General features: G+C 43.8%; 1 protein-coding gene across 2 annotated transcripts in view; it reads right to left on the bottom strand.

The window, feature by feature from the left end:
• Positions 1–3,300: 3,300 nt before the first annotated feature.
• The window catches only part of LOC118369512 (protein FAM204A-like), a 42,751-nt gene continuing 25,437 nt past the window's right edge, over positions 3,301–20,614 (bottom strand). For both annotated transcript variants that reach the window (XM_052498371.1, XM_035753944.2), the window contains exons 6-7: positions 4,101–4,210; positions 3,301–3,654 (exon numbers count right to left, since the gene is read on the bottom strand). In XM_052498371.1, coding sequence (XP_052354331.1) covers positions 3,603–3,654; positions 4,101–4,210 — 162 coding nt within the window. In that variant the 3' untranslated portion in view covers positions 3,301–3,602. The remainder of the gene's footprint in view (positions 3,655–4,100; positions 4,211–20,614) is intronic.

Below are 20,614 nucleotides of genomic sequence, written 5' to 3'. Positions count from 1 at the left end.
AACCGCAAAACATCTGTGAGGTGCCGTGTGGACGTGCCAGAATTAAACAGGTCATTAAATCAGCCGGGGGAAATGTCAACATCCAATACCGCCTGTCGCTCTGAGACCAGTTTACATTCATCAGGAATGAACGTGCTGAATATGAAACACAACCAAACTCCTTCAATAGGGAAGGGGCAGCATTGACACAAAACGCAACAAAATGTTTTTAGTTGACTACAACTTGAGATTGCAGTCCAATTCAAAGGCAATGTTCTGTACATCCATCCATCTATGGATGTGCGTGAGCCTACGAGAGATTCTTCTGTTCTTAGAGACCCGTCTATGGTCAAGATATTTTTGAATATTTCCCCTTATCTGTAGCATCTGCGTTGAGACACCGAGACATTTTCCTGGGGTCATATCCCCGAGCTTCTGGAGTCAAGTCTGTTTTTGATATTTGTTTGTTTTTAATCTAGTGATACACCAAGCTAGTGATCCCATTGATATGCTATTACAAGGTACACATGTCCCCGTTCACGGCAGAACCTTCACAACAATGCACAACAACTACTTTTCAACCGTTTAATAGGACTGTTGTTATTCCACTCCTGACGACAACAACTGCTCTCCCCCGTAAGTGTTTCAACATGTGCCCGAGGAATTTGTCGATGCATTTCACAACAAATCAACATAGGTCAGAGGCCAAGCTTGGCCTGCAGTAAAAACCCATTGAAAATGACTCCGTAACATGGAGAGAAGGAAACAGGATTTTCCTGCTTAAAAAAAACAGTATCTTCTCCGCTCAAGGCATTATGTTCAAAGAGATTAATAAACAGAGATGCTACTGATACGGTGGCTGCGCCGCTCTAGGCTGTACGCTGGTCATGTTCAATGAAAACACTCGTCTTGCTAACATTTAAATGGCTATATGCAGGCTAACATATAGCAAAAGCATATTCACAGATGCGAATTGCTTCTAGCCATCGTTTTGAGTCCACTGGTTCAACAGCATTATGCCTCGGACACAGGATGAGATGATGTACATATAAAAGGGTCTTTCCAAGAGAAGTTAAACATGATCTGAGAACAGGCCAAATGGAATATCACCCTGATAAAAAGCAGTCATTTTCTCTGAGTGTTGGGGGGGTTGCAATGTTTAAGAAATGATCCACAATGACCACACAGTGCTAAGCAGTGCGAGTTCATTGTGAAACCATTTAAAAATGACAGGAAGTCCTTTAAGTTATGATCATCCAGAGTGTTTCGATGCTACTCCTGTGGAAACACTGTGTTGTCATGTCACCAACGCCCAGTGTCAGGAGCCTAACACTTAAGTTCTCTTGATTGAATGACTTGCTTTTAAAAATGTATTTCCGACAGTGTTGTGAGCTCAACACTGTCAAGTGTTCTTGATTGAACGACTGTTAAGTTTTAAAATACCAGTTTCCAAAACAGTGTTGGAAGCCTAACACTGTAAAAAAAAAAAGAAAAGAAGGGGGGTTCAATTTAAGGGTCAACTTAAAATGATTATTTGTTAAAGTAGGTGTTCAAACGCTAAGGAGATTTTGCTTAGCCTGCATCCAGACTTTTGAAACAGCGAGGCTTCAGTATTATTGGAAATCAACATAATTAACAATAGTAAATACTGCTTGATAAATTACAAATGGGACATGGTAAAGCAATGTTTTTAGAAGGATTTGTCCAATTTGATCTTAGTTTTAGGCACCAGAAATTAATGGTCAAATGTTGTGTATGAAACCCATTCCAACATTTTTCTCTGTTCTCAATCAATATGCATTTTTGAAATAATCGCAATCAAAGTGAGGACAATAACCCATATAGAGGACTTTGAGGTGATTAACATTGTTAAACTCTTTCTCACTGAAGGAAATAGATGAATTAGCGTAAGTCTTCGCTCATTCAGACAATCGTCATCTCTATGAAAAACTCAATGAAAACATATACTGTAGAGCAAATGTCTTTTTTTTCTCCCCACAGCAAAATGTCCACCCATCAAATAAACAACAGTATCATGTAAAAGTGATTCTGAAAACTATTGCCAATGATAATAACACTTAACACTAAAAATGACACTTAACACTAAAAAGGCCCAGTAGTCAAAAACATGCATGTCCTGTGTTTCATACATATTTCCACACTATGAGGTTGGAATAATACTGTGAAATTGTGAAAAGATTATGCCCTTTTAGTGTAAGAGCTGATTGAAAAGATCAGCTGAGATGTCAGCTTGTTTTGAGGGATGGAGTTGTGGCCTGGCATCACCAGGCAGTGAATTAGTTAATATACCGTAAGAGTTCTTCTTCTTCTCTGCCAATTAGTTTGTTTTCAGACCACTCCCAGACAGTCCAAGCTAAATTGTTGCTTGAGACTTTGCTATGAAGCCATTTTTGTTTCTTTTAGACACTTTTTATTGAACAAGAATCACAGTAAGGTTCTTAAATGTTACTCGGAAATGAAAAACAGCTGGTTCTCTTGTCTGTGGAATCCATTGTAGTTCTCAGCTTTTTCAGATGCTTAAAGTTTTAAGTTGCCTCGGTCAAGTAAACATTTTATGAGGATGTTCTGCCCATTTAGTCTTGCAGTGAGTGACTGATTCAGCCTATACAGCAGGACTGTGAGAATAGGATACAGTGTGCACTCCAGCGTGGAGTGGGTGCACAAATGGGTGAACAGCAAACATCTGAGGTGGATAAATCCAGATTGCCTTGGAGCAAAGCAATCATCTTGCATTGTTAACAAAATAATGTAAGGTTATGAATAACGGCAATTAACAGACTTGCTATTTTTCCGCATTAAATTTGAAATTACAATAATAATTATCGCAATCGGCATGGGGGGGGGGGGTTTGGGTTGGACCAGTTAGGAGAGGTCATTGCAGATCAAAATATGATCAGGGTGCAAAGAAACTATAAATGACTGGCATCAAATCTACTGGGTGCACAACAACATTGTTAATCATCGCTCAGACTCTTTACAGCCATAGAGTAGGCTTCTCAGAAATATCCTGTGCTTCTTGTTTAAGCCGAGGAACAATGGCATCTTTCTCAGCATGGGTGAAGGCCAACACCAAAGCCTCCGTTTCATGTCTCATACCCTCTCTGTTGACACAATTTACAGTTTATGACTGCTCAGAACAGTTTACAGCAGCCAAATTTCATTTTGCACTGGCAAATCCTATCGCACATTATCCTGTACATTGCATTAGGACCCTAATCTCTTCTTTCTCTACCTCCTCAGAAGAAAGGAGCGCCTTCATGATTAACCCACTTTACAGCAATAAATAAACGCATCATCCAGTAATGTACACCAGATTTAATTGGAAGGAAAAAGGCCCAGAAATGCTCAAATCACAGAAATGTAAATGGAAAATAGCACACACACAGCAGCCACCATGGAGTGCTCAGAGAATTCATTTGAACAGTCCATAATTCTCATCTTATACAGGCTTTGTTTTTTTTATTGTTATGTACAGTATCCTGACATTTCCTCTCAAAATTGAACAGGTACAAACATCTTTTCTAACTAACTTTATTAAATTAACTGAGAAGTTACACAAATCTTTACAAAAAATTAAATTTTCTTTATCTTCTGGGTTTATGTCACATATATCCCATGTTGCTTTTGGTTTCCCATCTTTGCTTGGCTTCAAACCTGAAACAATATTAAAATACTGATTTAGCAAAAACCTATTTTGAGTACTTGGAATAAAAATCCTGCAAAATATATTCTCTTTTACAGAAAATACAATTAATTTCTGAATGAAATACACATATTTCCAAGTTCTTGAGAGCTTGAAACGACAGTAAGTTAAGCGTAGTTCTTAAACATTGACATAACACATTTTGCACATATTCTAACCATGACATCCACTGTGACAGTTCAAAATGGCGTCTATCTAATTTTACGAGACGGCTACAGAACACGCTTTCTCTGTATAGGCGAAAATTAACATGTACGCATACCTGTGCATGAAATAAGTGGGAAAGAAGCTGGCAAGCGAGGCAAATATGCATAATAAAATGTATGTCACTAACAAACTGCGATGTAATGTAAATTAAGGAGATAATTGTGGGGAGGAGAGCAAAAAGACAACACACCCCCAAGCGATTTGCGTCTTCCTTTTCTGGGCTGCCCGAGAAGCCTCCGCTTCCTGTTTGCTTTGCACAAAGTCACGGCAATCGGCGGCTTGAGCGATTTTCACGGCCAGCTATTGAGAGGGAGACAAAGACAAGGCCCATTAGAGGATGTAAATCAGTCTCTCTGGCAAGCAGAGCTCTTCCAACTGATGTGTCAGGGTGGCATCCCATGAGTGCCTCCGGTCCCCGTTTTGTCTCACCCCGACCATGATGCAATGACAGTCATGATGGCATAAAGATCCCTGGGTTAGTGAAGAAAAATAAAACATGGTACATACACACAGACAACTGCTTAACAGTAATAAGACAGTCAACTATTTACCACGAACGTGCAAAAATAATATCATGACCTTTCCTAAATCGTTTTCATGTACACTAAAGGAGACCGTGCGCAGTTCTTTAAATGAAAAGTTAAAGGAATGACTGTGACTGCAAGTGGCAAACACATTTTGTTCAAATCCCAGGGAGGAAGTGCATGTATTGTCGAGCAGAATAATCCCAATAACCCCAGTCGCACAGAAGCACGAGAAACAAAAGGAGAAATCCTGTCACTCCCGAGATAGGTTTATTATTCGACCGAAGGAAAAGTTTGATAAACACTTGGAACAAATCACCCTTTCTAAAAATGCATAGAGTACAATCAGGGGAAAGAAAAAAAAAGTCTTAAGGTAATGAAGGAATGTGCCGCCATTTCTTAACTGGGAAAAAATAAAAAAAAACCTGCTAGTGATTTTTTTTCTTTCAATTATAATTAAGTGGGATAAACTTTATTAGAAAGACTAAAACTAAAATATCTCCTAATGCATGCTGGGATTAAGCAGGTCAGAGCGAGCAGCCAGGACAAATGTAACTCTAAAGGCTTTTTATCACCATATTTCAGGAACCAAGGGTGTAAAATGTTCTAATTTGGGATACATTAAAAGCCATAAAGGTCTTTCAAAAAGATTAATGGTACTTTGCTTGGATTTAAGATAAGAGCTTCAGCTGGCTGCAAGTACTGGGCTCTGGCTGGGCCCTCGAGGCATTAATCTATACAGTCACTTGGAAGATTTGTAAAGCGTCTGCATAACCTGAAGCTAACATACTATGACAGTTTTCTAATTCCTTGCCATTTTTTATAGGTTTTATAGCCAATAAATTATGTTTTCTAGTCGGAATGCTGGAGAAAGGGAAAGTTACAATGGGTGATCATTATGTCGGGAATAGATTTGCCAGCAGATAATTCTCATCAGGGCGTTTTGAGCACCATGTTTAAGTGGTGTAGTAGGTGCTAAATGCATTCGCTTGGCTGTGGCACACGCTGGGATTGTACATCTGAAGGTTTATTCGATTATTGACAAATCTCAGAAAGGCTCCTGTGTTCACACATTTTCCAAAAATAATGTAATTGGGTAAAAGGCATAGTTTTGAGAGAAAATACAATGAAATTGGAGGATGCTAAATGGCTCCTTTTTGAAGTTTACACCCAGAGATGTATACTCTTTACAACACAAGGATTACCCACATTAACCTGCTCTCCCGTGTGGATCATTTGAAATGCAAAGGTCTAGAAACCACGCCTTCCTAAACATTCTTCCAAAACCAAAATTAAAACCCTCTTCCAAAACCAAAATTAAAACCCTCACATTCCCCCCTATTCTCTTTCAAATGAAGCCACTGAGCGGTTACTATATTTAAAGCGTTAAAGGTCTTTAATTTTTTATCAGTTCAGTCTACAATCCCTGATTGTCTTTACTGGGGCTCAACATTAATGTCAACCAAGTTACCTAGGCGACAGAACAGATCAAAGAGACAAAAAAGCCCTCAAATGTCTGATTAATCAAGCCTGCAAACAGCTTATTTCTTTTAGCCTGCATGCAAGTATGAAAATGAGATTCCGAGAGCAGTACATTGTGCAGATTTGTTCATTCTTATCTGAACAAAGCCAGCGGCAGCTTATTTCATGGATCACTGGCACTGTCAGCGCTGTGGCGCCGAGCAGGTGACGGCTCCTCTTTCTGTGGCGAGAACAAAATTAGCAAAAAGTCGGCACAAATTAGCCTCTCATATTTTCAGTAATATGACATTATTTTTCATTTACTTTTTTTGATCCACTTTTCAGGATTTTTTTCTCCCCCTCCTTCTTGCGTCTTAGTGCCAAATCCTTTCACATCACAAGCCAGAAGAAATGTTTAAAAAAATGTGCTGCCAGAATAAAAAATACAAAGCTAGAAAAAAAAAAGAGACATGAGCCTACACAACAGGGAAAAAAAACCCTCATGTGTTCTTTGTTTAAGGCAGTCACACAAGCCAATCCATGTTTCCTTAAAACCCATATTAAAAGAAGATTTAGTGTCCGATACCACCCCCCAAACCATTGTCTTTCCTTTAAAAGTCTGTCCTGCGCACAGCCTCTGTTTAACACAAGGTTTATTCAAAGGATTAATACTGTGACCTTTGGAAGGTTTGCAGGCAGAATATTCATGCTGCATTATACCGCAGCAGTAGCAGCAGTAGCAGCAGTAGCAGCAGCAGTAGCAGCAGTAGCAGCAGCACCTTAGGGCCACTAGGAGGGTTAAGACAATAGTAACGCTTTCTGTTGTCACTCATGTTTGGGTCATCATAGAGAGTCAAGTGGACCTCCAAATATGGGTTCCTCATTATATTATGGCACTTCAGCACAGACCATGTTAAAGACATGGCTGTGATAAGACATGTCCATTGTATGGACACAAAATAGTACTGAGTAACACAAGGTATTGTCATACACACCCCCCCCTTGAGCTGACTTGTATGCTACAGCACAGCCTACTTCATGGGCCGCGTGGATGTGTCTTCTGTCAGTGACATCCCTTCCAAAATAATCCAGACATTGGGGAGGGATCATGCCGGTAGTACTACCAGTTTACCAACATGACTGCATACAGTCTTCAGAGTGCGTAGTTATCAGTAACTTCAGTAACTTCTGGATCCCTGGATATCCCAAGATACACAATTACAAACAACAGCAGCTTCAAAAAGACAAAATGGCAGGGAGAGACGATTCAACTTCAAAACACGAATGCTTCTCTATATGGATAAAATGTTCAAGCTGGTATTAAGAATATGAAATAAATGATGGCTTTAAGGGAGAAATGGCCTTAAACCCATTCATAAATGTCCTATCCAGGGAAGCCTCTTCCAATTAAAACGTGTGAGAGGTGGATTAACAGGGGCTATGTGGCTTTGCCTCGCTAAATCACCACCCCGAGCTGCTCCGCTGCGTTTGACGTGTAAACGATTAATGACCAGCCTAATTCCCTTATCACACTACCTTAATGCCTAAATAATGTGGCCTTAGTCAACTTTGGGAAGCAGGGCTATATAAGAATGGAATGAATATCAGATTAGCAGCTCATATGTAATTTCAATCTAATTTCGAAGAATCGAGGTCGGGAGGGAAAAAGGAAAATGGATTTCTAGTCTGAAAAGTCAGATTGTTATACTTCAAATTGATCTTGTTTATGCCACGTAAAAGCATTACTGCGACAATGAAGCATAAAGCAGTTTGTCCACTAAATTGCTTTGATGTCATTCAATCTATTTCCAATTATTGGTTGTCCTATCTGTGCAGGTTAAACAAAGAAATGCCTATGCTGATAAGAAGTATTAGGTCGAGTTCAACTCCCTGAAAAAGCCAGGGAGGAAACATGACAGTTAATATTCTGTGTATCTGTGGAAAATATAACATTTGTGATCAAAGAGATAACGGATAACCAAAAGTCTTGACAATGATTTGAGTGAAGTCGGGCTCAAATGGAATGCATAGGCCTAAAGCTTCACCTCTACGAGAGTTAGATTATGCGGATGTGCTCTTATTTCACTGTGAGCCAAATGGTGTGTAGGGCCATGCAATAGAATATAGCTAGAAGCTACCATAACCCAACACCTAGCTACTGTTTACCATCAAGAGGTTCAGAGCCCCCCGGCTTAACGGCTACAAAGGGTTGGGATGACAATCCCATGACCCAAGTCTGAGACCAGGTCAATGCAACACATGATTTTGCAAATTGGTGTCAGGTCATCGAAAGTGTGCCCAGGCATTAGGAACTTGATATGGAGAAGGGGAGAAGTATAGTGTAGCAACTTTAACCCAACGCCTATCAACTTCGTCAAGAGGTTTGGATCCCTTGGTAAGCTAAAAGGTTGTTGGCCGCTGGAACCCGGTTGAGTCCTGGACGGGGGTGAAACTTGGTCAATAGGAATGTAACGATTCACCGATATGTATCGGTCCCCGGTTCAAATGTTTAAGATATGAGTGCATCATTTATTTAGTTATTTAACCTTTATTTAACTAGGCACGTCAGTTAAGAACAAATTCTTATTCACAATGACGGCCTACCAAAAGGCAAAAGACCTCCTTGCGGGGACGGGGGCTGGGATTAAAAATACGAATAAATTAAATTAAAATATAGGACAAAACACACATCACGACCAGAGAGACAACACAACATAGAGAGACCTAAGACGACAACATAGCATGGCAGGAACACAACATGACAAGGTAGCAGCACAAAACAGGGTACAGACATTATTGGGCACAGACAACAGGGCAAGAAGGTAGAGACAACAATACATCAAGCAAAGGATCCAGAACTGTCAGTAAGGGTGGCCATTATTGAGTCTTTGAATGAAGAGACTGAGATAAAACTGTCCCGTTTGAGTGTTTGTTGCAGCTCATTCCAGTACAACTGTGCATGCTGACTAACGAGAGGTATCTCTATTCCTGATCTGGCAAATCTGCGCGTCACCATCATTCACATGTTTGTGAAATGGCTTGCACAATATTAGGCTTTATTAGTTGAGTGACAACCAATGTAATTTGCCAGGTTATTTTTTTTATCAAATTGCGCTGTTGAAAAGGTGTGAAAAGATGTTTTACCAGAATAAAATGTCCTAAGCTACCGCCGGAGACACAACTCTCATCTAGCTATAGGTAGGATACATGGTGATCGGGGTTTAGCCTAGATTCAATTTTATTTTGATTGTTCAGGTTCACCATCAGTAATAGTTTTGCTTGAAATAATCAGTGTATATGGTAATTTATTTTATATAAAGGGTCATGTTGACAATTTCATAATGAGGACAACAATCACTTTTGCTACCCGCACTGCATGTGTAACAGTTTAACTTTCAACCGTCGCCCCGACCCAGGCTCAAACCAGGGACCCTCTGCACACATCGACAACTGACACCCACGAAGCATTGTTACCCATCGCGGCACAAGAGCCGCGGCCCTTGCAGAGCAAGGGGAACCACTACTTCAAGGTCTCAGAGTGAGTGACGTCACCGGTTGAAACGTTATTAGCGCGCACACCGCTAACTAGCTAGCCATTTCACATCGGTTACACATGGTCGAAAAGCGGGAGAAGAAGAGTCCATCAAAACGTACAAACTGTCCAACCCACTTGATTATGAGATGGGGTGAAATTCAATGTTAGGCTATAGACTCAGTGGTCATTTTATTAGGTACACTCATCTAGTACCGGTTTGGATCCCCCCCTTTGCCTCCAAAACAGCTTGAATTCCTAGGGGCATGGAAACATTGCTCAATTGGTATCAATGGACCCAAGGTGTTCGAGGAAAACAATCCACACACCAATACACCACCAGCCTGTACCATTGACACCAGGAAGAATGGGGCCATGAACTCATGCTGCATAGGCCAAATCCTGACTCTGCATGACGCAATGTCCGGACCAGGCAATGTTCTTCCACTCCTCAATTGTCCAGTCTTGATGATCTCGGTGCCCACTGAAGCCACTTCTTCTTGTTTTTAGCTAATGGAAATGGATCCCAGGGTGATCGTCTGCTACAATAGCCCATCTGTGACAAAAACCGACAAGTTGTGGGTTCCGAGATACCGTTCTGCACACCACTGTTTTCAAGTAATCCTTGACTTAGGGCGGAAATTCTTGTTACGGTTCCACCTCGAAGACTGATGCAGGCTGCGAATACATATTCAGGACTTTGGGGTGGGAACGTTGTGGTGATTTCCACGTGTAGCAGAGAAATCACAAATAGGGCACTGACGCACCGCTTTCAGTGTAACTAGCTAGCATGCTAACCGTAGCTAAATAATGAAAGTTTATGTGAAGACATTTCAGTTAAGACAGGCATTACTGTAAGTCAGGTGAAAATAATTATATCAGAAATATAAATATCTGCCAAGAGATGAGTCTCAGCTAAAACGTGCCGAAACGAGCCGTTTATATGTTTCCGGGTTGATGTTTTGTCGGACTTTTGCCGTTTGATAATTCCAGTGAAACAGTGTCGGATTCCAGACGTCATTCCTATTTGGAAACGCACACAGACATGATCAAATAGCTACATTCTTTGTTCTCTCTTATCATTTCCGCACGCTAGCTATACAGTATATCAATACATTATCTAAATTGCGACTGCAACTCCGCAGAGACTCCGGCGCCGACAGAGATGGCCGCCTCGCTTCGCGTTCCTAGGAAACTATGCAGTTTTTTTTTTACGTGTTATTTCTTACATTAGTACCCCAGTTCATCTTAGGTTTCATTACATGATTTATATTCCAATCTCCTTGCATTAGCGTAGCCTCTTCTGTAGCCTGTCAACTATGTGTCTGTCTATCCCTGTTATCTCCTCTCTGCACAGACCATACAAACGCTCCACACCGCGTGGCCGCGGCCACCTAATCTGGTGGTCCCAGCGCGCACGACCCACGTGGAGTTCCAGGTCTCCGGTAGCCTCTGGAACTGCCGATCTGCGGCCAACAAGGCAGAGTTCATCTCAGCCTATGCCTCCCTCCAGTCCCTCGACTTCTTGGCACTGACGGAAACATGGATCACCACAGATAACACTGCTACTCCTACTGCTCTCTCTTCGTCCGCCCACGTGTTCTCGCACACCCCGAGAGCTTCTGGTCAGCGGGGTGGTGGCACCGGGATCCTCATCTCTCCCAAGTGGTCATTCTCTCTTTCTCCCCTTACCCATCTGTCTATCGCCTCCTTTGAATTTCATGCTGTCACAGTTACCAGCCCTTTCAAGCTTAACATCCTTATCATTTATCGCCCTCCAGGTCCCCTCGGAGAGTTCATCAATGAGCTTGATGTCTTGATAAGCTCCTTTCCTGAGGACGGCTCACCTCTCACAGTTCTGGGCGACTTTAACCTCCCCACGTCTACCTTTGACTCATTCCTCTCTGCCTCCTTCTTTCCACTCCTTTCCTCTTTTGACCTCACCCTCTCACCTTCCCCCTACTCACAAGGCAGGCAATACGCTCGACCTCATCTTTACTAGATGCTGTTCTTCCACTAACCTCATTGCAACTCCCCTCCAAGTCTCCGACCACTACCTTGTATCCTTTTCCCTCTCGCTCTCATCCAACACTTCCCACACTGCCCCTACTCGGATGGTATCGCGCCGTCCCAACCTTCGCTCTCTCTCCCCCGCTACTCTCTCCTCTTCCATCCTATCATCTCTTCCCTCCGCTCAAACCTTCTCCAACCTATCTCCTGATTCTGCCTCCTCAACCCTCCTCTCCTCCCCTTTCTGCATCCTTTGACTCTCTATGTCCCCTATCTTCCAGGCCGGCTCGGTCCTCCCCTCCCGCTCCGTGGCTCGACGACTCATTGCGAGCTCACAGAACAGGGCTCCGGGCAGCCGAGCGGAAATGGAGGAAAACTCGCCTCCCTGCGGACCTGGCATCCTTTCGCTCCCTCCTCTCTACATTTTCCTCCTCTGTCTCTGCTGCTAAAGCCACGTTCTACCACTCTAAATTCCAAGCATCTGCCTCTAACCCTAGGAAGCTCTTTGCCACCTTCTGCTCCCTCCTGAATCCTCCTCCCCCCCCCCCCCTCCTCACTCTCTGCAGATGACTTCGTCAACCATTTTGAAAAGAAGGTCGACGACATCCGATCCTCGTTTGCTAAGTCAAACGACACCGCTGGTTCTGCTCACACTGCCCTACCCTGTGCTCTGACCTCTTTCTCCCCTCTCTCTCCAGATGAAATCTCGCGTCTTGTGACGGCCGGCCGCCCAACAACCTGCCCGCTCGACCCTATCCCCTCCTCTCTTCTCCAGACTATTTCCGGAGACCTTCTCCCTTACCTCACCTCGCTCATCAACTCATCCCTGACCGCTGGCTACGTCCCTTCAGTCTTCAAGAGAGCGAGAGTTGCACCCCTTCTGAAAAAACCTACACTCGATCCCTCCGATGTCAACAACTACAGACCAGTATCCCTTCTTTCTTTTCTCTCCAAAACTCTTGAACGTGCCGTCCTTGGCCAGCTCTCCCGCTATCTCTCTCAGAATGACCTTCTTGATCCAAATCAGTCAGGTTTCAAGACTAGTCATTCAACTGAGACTGCTCTTCTCTGTATCACGGAGCGCTCCGCACCGCTAAAGCTAACTCTCTCTCCTCTGCTCTCATCCTTCTAGACCTATCGGCTGCCTTCGATACTGTGAACCATCAGATCCTCCTCTCCACCCTCTCCGAGTTGGGCATCTCCGGCGCGGCCCACGCTTGGATTGCGTCCTACCTGACAGGTCGCTCCTACCAGGTGGCGTGGCGAGAATCTGTCTCCTCACCACGCGCTCTCACCACTGGTGTCCCCCAGGGCTCTGTTCTAGGCCCTCTCCTATTCTCGCTATACACCAAGTCACTTGGCTCTGTCATAACCTCACATGGTCTCTCCTATCATTGCTATGCAGACGACACACAATTAATCTTCTCCTTTCCTCCTTCTGATGACCAGGTGGTGAATCGCATCTCTGCATGTCTGGCAGACATATCAGTGTGGATGACAGATCACCACCTCAAGCTGAACCTCGGCAAGACGGAGCTGCTCTTCCTCCCGGGGAAGGACTGCCCGTTCCATGATCTCGCCATCACGGTTGACAACTCCATTGTGTCCTCCTCCCAGAGCGCTAAGAACCTTGGCGTGATCCTGGACAACACCCTGTCGTTCTCAACTAACATCAAGGCGGTGGCCCGTTCCTGTAGGTTCATGCTCTACAACATCCGCAGAGTACGACCCTGCCTCACACAGGAAGCGGCGCAGGTCCTAATCCAGGCACTTGTCATCTCCCGTCTGGATTACTGCAAGTCGCTGTTGGCTGGGCTCCCTGCCTGTGCCATTAAACCCCTACAACTCATCCAGAACGCCGCAGCCCGTCTGGTGTTCAACCTTCCCAAGTTCTCTCACGTCACCCCGCTCCTCCGCTCTCTCCACTGGCTTCCAGTTGAAGCTCGCATCCGCTACAAGACCATGGTGCTTGCCTACGGAGCTGTGAGGGGAACGGCACCTCAGTACCTCCAGGCTCTGATCAGGCCCTACACCCAAACAAGGGCACTGCGTTCATCCACCTCTGGCCTGCTCGCCTCCCTACCACTGAGGAAGTACAGTTCCCGCTCAGCCCAGTCAAAACTGTTCGCTGCTCTGGCTCCCCAATGGTGGAACACACTCCCTCACGACGCCAGGACAGCGGAGTCAATCACCACCTTCCGGAGACACCTGAAACCCCACCTCTTTAAGGAATACCTAGGATAGGATAAAGTAATCCTTCTCACCCCCCTTAAAAGATTTAGATGCACTATTGTAAAGTGGCTGTTCCACTGGATGTCATAAGGTGAATGCACCAATTTGTAAGTCGCTCTGGATAAGAGCGTCTGCTAAATGACTTAAATGTAAATTACATACAGTCGAGAAGAACTACTGAATATAATATCAGCGTCAACTCACCATCAGTACGACCAAGAATGTTTTTCGCGACGTGGATCCTGTGTTCTGCCTTGCAAACAGGACAACGGAATGGATCCCATGCAGCGACCCAAAAAAACGACTCTGAAAAAGAGGGAAACGAGGCGGTCTTCTGGTCAGACTCCGGAGACGGGCACACCGTGCACCACTCCCTAGCATTCTTCTTGCCAATGTCCAGTCGCTTGACAACAAGGTTGATGAAATCCGAGCAAGGGTAGCATTCCAGAGGGATATCAGAGACTGTAACGTTCTTTGCTTCACGGAAACATGGCTCACTGGAGAGACGCTATCCGAGGCGGTGCAGCCAACGGATTTCTCCACGCATCGCGCCGACAGAAACAAACATCTTTCTGGTAAGAAGAGGGGCGTGGGCGTATGCCTTACGGCTAACGAGACATGGTGTGATGAAAGAAACATACAGGAACTCAAATCCTTCTGTTCACCTGATTTAGAATTCCTCAGAATCAAATGTAGACCGCATTATCTACCAAGAGAATTCTCTTCGATTATAATCACAGCCGTATATACCCCCCCCCCCCAAGCAGACACATCGATGGCTCTGAACGAACTTTATTTAACTCTTTGCAAACTGGAAACCATTTATCCGGAGGCTGCATTCATTGTAGCTGGGGATTTTAACAAGGCTAATCTGAAAACAAGACTCCCTAAATTTTATCATCAGCATATCGATTGCGCAACCAGGGGTGGAAAACCTTGGATCATTGTTACTCTAACTTCCGCGACGCATATAAGGCCCTGCCCCGCCCCGCCCCCCTTTCGGAAAAGCTGACCACGACTCCATTTTGTTCATCCCTGCCTACAGACAGAAACTAAAACAAGAGGCTCCCACGCTGAGGTCTGTCCAACGCTGGTCCGACCAAGCTGACTCCACACTCCAAGACTGCTTCCATCACGTGGACTGGGATATGTTTCGTATTGCGTCAGATAACAATATTGACGAATACGCTGATTCGGTGTGCGAGTTCATTAGAACGTGCGTTGAAGATGTCGTTCCCATAGCAACGATTAAAACATTCCCTAACCAGAAACCGTGGATTAAAGGCAACATTCGCGTGAAACTGAAAGCGCGAACCACTGCTTTTAATCAGGGCAAGGTGTCTGGTAACATGACCGAATACAAACAGTGCAGCTATTCCCTCCGCAAGGCTATCAAACAAGCTAAGCGTCAGTACAGAGACAAAGTAGAATCTCAATTCAACGGCTCAGACACAAGAGGCATGTGGCAGGGTCTACAGTCAATCACGGACTACAAGAAGAAATCCAGCCCAGTAACGGACCAGGATGTCTTGCTCCCAGGCAGACTAAATAACTTTTTTGCCCGCTTTGAGGACAATACAGTGCCACTGACACGGCCTGCAACGAAAACATGCGGTCTCTCCTTCACTGCAGCCAAGGTGAGTAAGACATTTAAACATGTTAACCCTCGCAAGGCTGCAGGCCCAGACGGCATCCCCAGCGGCGCCCTCAGAGCATGCGCAGACCAGCTGGCCGCTGTGTTTACGGACATATTCAATCAATCCCTATACCAGTCTGCTGTTCCCACATGCTTCAAGAGGGCCACCATTGTTCCTGTTCCCAAGAAAGCTAAGGTAACTGAGCTAAACGACTACCGCCCCGTAGCACTCACTTCCATCATCATGAAGTGCTTTGAGAGACTAGTCAAAGACCATATCACCTCCACCCTACCTGACACCCTAGACCCACTCCAATTTGCTTACCGCCCAAATAGGTCCACAGACGATGCAATCTCAACCACACTGCACACTGCCCTAACCCATCTAGACAAGAGGAATACCTATGTGAGAATGCTGTTCATCGACTACAGCTCGGCATTCAACACCATAGTACCCTCCAAGCTCGTCATCAAGCTCGAGACCCTGGGTCTCGACCCCGCCCTGTGCAACTGGGTACTGGACTTCCTGACGGGCCGCCCCAGGTGGTGAGGGTAGGCAACAACATCTCCTCCCCGCTGATCCTCAACACTGGGGCCCCACAAGGGTGCGTTCTGAGCCCTCTCCTGTACTCCCTGTTCACCCACGACTGCGTGGCCACGCACGCCTCCAACTCAATCATCAAGTTTGCGGACGACACAACAGTGGTAGGCTTGATTACCAACAACGACGAGACGGCCTACAGGGAGGAGGTGAGGGCCCTCTGAGTGTGGTGTCAGGAAAATAACCTCACACTCAACGTCAACAAAACTAAGGAGATGATTGTGGACTTCAGGAAACAGCAGAGGGGACACCCCCTATCCACATCGATGGAACAGTAGTGGAGAGGGTAGCAAGTTTTAAGTTCCTCAGCATACACATCACAGACAAACTGAATTGGTCCACTCACACAGACAGCATCGTGAAGAAGGCACAGCAGCGCCTCTTCAACCTCAGGAGGCTGAAGAAATTTGGCTTGTCACCAAAAGCACTCACAAACTTCTACAGATGCACAATCGAGAGCATCCTGGCGGGCTGTATCACCGCCTGGTACGGCAACTGCTCCGCCCTCAACCGTAAGGCTCTCCAGAGGGTAGTGAAGTCTGCACAACGCATCACCGGGGGAAAACTACCTGCCCTCCAGGACACCTACACCACCCGATGTTACAGGAAGGCCATAAAGATCATCAAGGACATCAACCACCCGAGCCACTGCCTGTTCACCCCGCTATCATCCAGAAGGCGAGGTCAGTACAGGTGCATCAAAGCTGGGACCGAGAGACTGAAAAACAGCTTCTATCTCAAGGCCATCAGACTGTTAAACAGCCACCACTAACATTGAGTGGCTGCTGCCAACACACTGACTCAACTCCAGCCACTTTAATAATGGGAATTGATGGGAAATGATGTAAATATATCACTAGCCACTTTAAACAATGCTACCTTATATAATGTTACTTACCCTACATTATTCATCTCATATGCATACGTATATACTGTACTCTATATCATCGACTGCATCCTTATGTAATACATGTATCACTAGCCACTTTAACTATGCCACTTTGTTTACATACTCATCTCATATGTATATACTGTACTCGATACCATCTACTGTATCTTGCCTATGCTGCTCTGTACCATCACTCATTCATATATCCTTATGTACATATTCTTTATCCCCTTACACCAACTGTGTATAAGACAGTAGTTTTGGAATTGTTAGTTAGATTACTTGTTGGTTATTACTGCATTGTCGGAAATAGAAGCACAAGCATTTCGCTACACTCGCATTAACATCTGCTAACCATGTGTATGTGACAAATAAAATTTGATTTGATTTGAATTCATATAAGCTCCGGTAATACGGATAGCCTAAATATTGAACGTTTTGGAGGGTGTATGCAAGCAATGGGCGAGTTAGTTTTGTATGGCCAGGTTCCCCGGGTGGGTTGAGATGTCTCTTTCGGATCAATGAAATGGTAGAAAATAAGCAAACCCCTGCACACCTGGCCATGCAAAATGAATTGGCCTAAAACATTATTGCTCAAAACCATTCCTCTTGTGGCGACGGGGGGAGCGGGGTTCTAAAATGCAATCATATGATGCAATTCGACATTTATAAAATTGTCTTTTTTTTATGCAGACTGGCTAAAAAAAAATATTTCCATTTAACAAATTACCCAATGGATTACGATAATTTGCTGGTAAAAAAAAAGGGGGAGGTGTGAAAAAAATTAGTTTGGGCAACATTTTTATTTGCTCCATGGCAAGGCGGCCAAGTGTCGTGGCGTCACTAGTTAACACATCTACTTAACTACCTTTACCTAATATCAGATTTGAAACCTAACTCTCACCATAACTACACTGCTAACCTTAGCCTAACCCTAAATTAAGACCAAAAAGCTAATTTTTGTTTTCATGAATTTGTACAATATAGCCAATTTGCACTTTGTGGCTGTTTTATCTCGTGGAAACCCAAGTGTACGGAGAAAAGCTGTTTAGCTCTCAGACGACTCGCAAATAGGAAGAATTTATCAGCAGGTGTTTCTGACTAATAAACATGTCCATGTTGGATGGTGGTCAACATTTAAATGAAACACAGGCCTGAAAAGAAATGTAGGCAAAAAATTATTTGCACGTCATCTCATAGGAAAAGACAAGTAAGACGATGACTTATTGACTTAATGTGCATTCGAAAGTATTCAGACCACTCAACTTTTTCCACATTTTGTTAAGTTACAGCCTTATTCAAAAATGTATTAAATTGTTTTTTGCCCTCATCAATCTACACACAATACCCCATCATGACAAAGCAAAAACAGGTTTGTAGAAATTCCCACATTTATAAAAATGGCACACCTGTATTTGGGGAGTTTCTCCCATTATTCTCTGCAGATCCTCTCAAGCTCTGTCAGGTGGGATGGGAAGTGTCGCTGCACAGCTATTTTCAGGTCTGTCCATAGATGTTCCATTCAGGTTCAATTCTGGGCTCTGGCTTGGCCACTCAAGGACATTGAGACTTATCCCGAAGCCACGCGTGCGTTGTCTTGGTTGTGTGCTTAGGGTCTTTGTCCTGTTGGAAAGTGAACCTTCACCCCAGTCTGAGGTCCTGAGCACTCTGGAGCAGGATTTCATCAAGGATCTCTGTACTTTGCTCCGTTCATCTTTCCCTCGATACTGACTAGTCTCCCAGTCCCTGATGCTGAAAAACATCCCCACAGCATGATGCTGCCACCACCACCATCATGCGTCACCGTAGGGATGGTACCAGGTTTCCTCCAGACGTGACGCTTGGCATTCAGGCCAAAGAGTTCAATCTTCTTCTTTTTTTTTAGTTCTTTAGGTGCCTTTTAGCTCTAACTCTAAGCGGGCTATCAATTTATTTTACCTTTATTTTACTAGACAATTATTTTTTCATGATTGCCATTTTATTGCCAGTCTGTCATTAATTAATGAAACTGTTTTTATTATATTATTAGCTTATAAAACTGTTGATGGTACATTATTGTAAAAGTGTGAGTTCAAAGCTTGCTAATAAGCCTTCCCTACTCAGATAATGGAATATGTACAAAGCGGGCAAACTTTCAGACTCTTTTTCAGTCCCTAAAGATGACAGTATCTAGCATCAGATTATTAGGGAACAGAAAAATAGAGACATGCTTTATACCACTGGCTGTTTGGCAGCATCTTCCCAGGAGTGGCTCGCTTTTTGCATGTCATGTAATGCTGTTTGTCGAATTGGCAGCAAGATTACATAAACCTCTGACACGATTGCCCCCTGAACGACAATAATGATCATCTTTATTGAGAGAACATGACAATGCATCTTGAATAGAAAATAATATGGGGAGGATATACAGCTCATGGCTTTGATTAGATAAGCAGTCAAATAGTCTCACCAGACAACCAATGCCAGTAATGCTTTCACCAATTGTTTCACCAATGTTTCTGCAACTTCATTGGTGTCCTCTTGTGGTAAATTCAATTGATTTTGAATGGCACAAACCTGTTTATATAAGGTCAGAGCAAAAACCAAGCCACAAGGTCGAAGAAATTGTCTGTAGCGCTCCGAGATTGTGTTGAGGCACAGATCTGGGGAAGGGTACCAAAACATTTATGCAGCATTGAAAGTCCCCAAGAACACAGTGGCCTCCATCATTATTAAATAGAAGAAGTTTGGAGCCACCAAAACTCTTCCTAGAGCTGGTCGCCGGGCCAAACTGAACAATCAGGGGAGAAGGGCCTTGGTCAGGAAGGTGACCAAGGACCCGATGGTCACTCTGACAGAGCTCCAGAGTTCCTCTGTGGAGATGGGAGAACCTTCCAGAAGGACATCCATTTCTGCAGCACTTCACCAATCAGGCCTTTATGGTAGAGTGGCCAGACAGAAGCCACTCCTCATTAAAAGGATTTCCTGAGTCATGTTCTCTCAATAAAGATGATCATTATTGTCGTTCAGGGGGCGTTCGTGTCAGAGGTTTATGTAATCTTGCTGCCAATTTGACCAACAGCATTACATGACATGCAAAAAGCGAGCCACTCCTGGGAAGATGCTGCCAAACAGCCAGTGGTATAAAGCATGTCTCTATTTTTCTGTTCCCTAATAATCTGATGCTAGATACTGTCATCTTTAGGGACTGAAAAAGAGTCTGAAAGTTTGCCCGCTTTGTACATATTCCATTATCTTGCCTCTTCTGAGTAGGGAAGGCTTATTAGCAAGCTTTGAACTCACACTTACAATAATGTACCATCAACAGTTTTATAAGCTAATTAGAAAAACAGTTTAATTAATGACTGACTGGCAATAAAATGGCAATCATGAAAAAAGAAACCGAGGGTGCTAAGCTTCCACTACCACCAATTAAGGCCTAATTACAAACAAATTATATATGTGTTTTGCTGTGGGCTTTAATTTAAAAAATGGCTTTAATTAAAAGAGAAAACATGCTAATTAATTAAACAGCACAAAAAATCTACATTGAAAAGTATGCTTTGTCTATCAAGTAATTAATGAAATACAATAATCCAAATGAGATTCCCAAGCATTTGATAAAAGCTTAGTACCCATTTCAAAATTAATGGGTGAAAATTTAATGTGAGTCATACAGAGATACAATAAAAAGTTCATTCTGTGATAAATTGCTTATGGTGCAGGGAAACCGAACAAAGAAAATACTTTCCTTAACTGTTTCTCAGTCGCCCGGGGGCCTAGCATGGGTAGAGGAAGAGAGCCTCGTGTTCTGATGTGGGGCGGGGGACAGCGAAAATC

This window comes from Oncorhynchus keta, chromosome 36 (assembly GCF_023373465.1).
Source record: "Oncorhynchus keta strain PuntledgeMale-10-30-2019 chromosome 36, Oket_V2, whole genome shotgun sequence".
NCBI classification, from domain to species: domain Eukaryota; kingdom Metazoa; phylum Chordata; class Actinopteri; order Salmoniformes; family Salmonidae; genus Oncorhynchus; species Oncorhynchus keta.
This window is presented reverse-complemented; position numbering and strand designations above follow the sequence as displayed.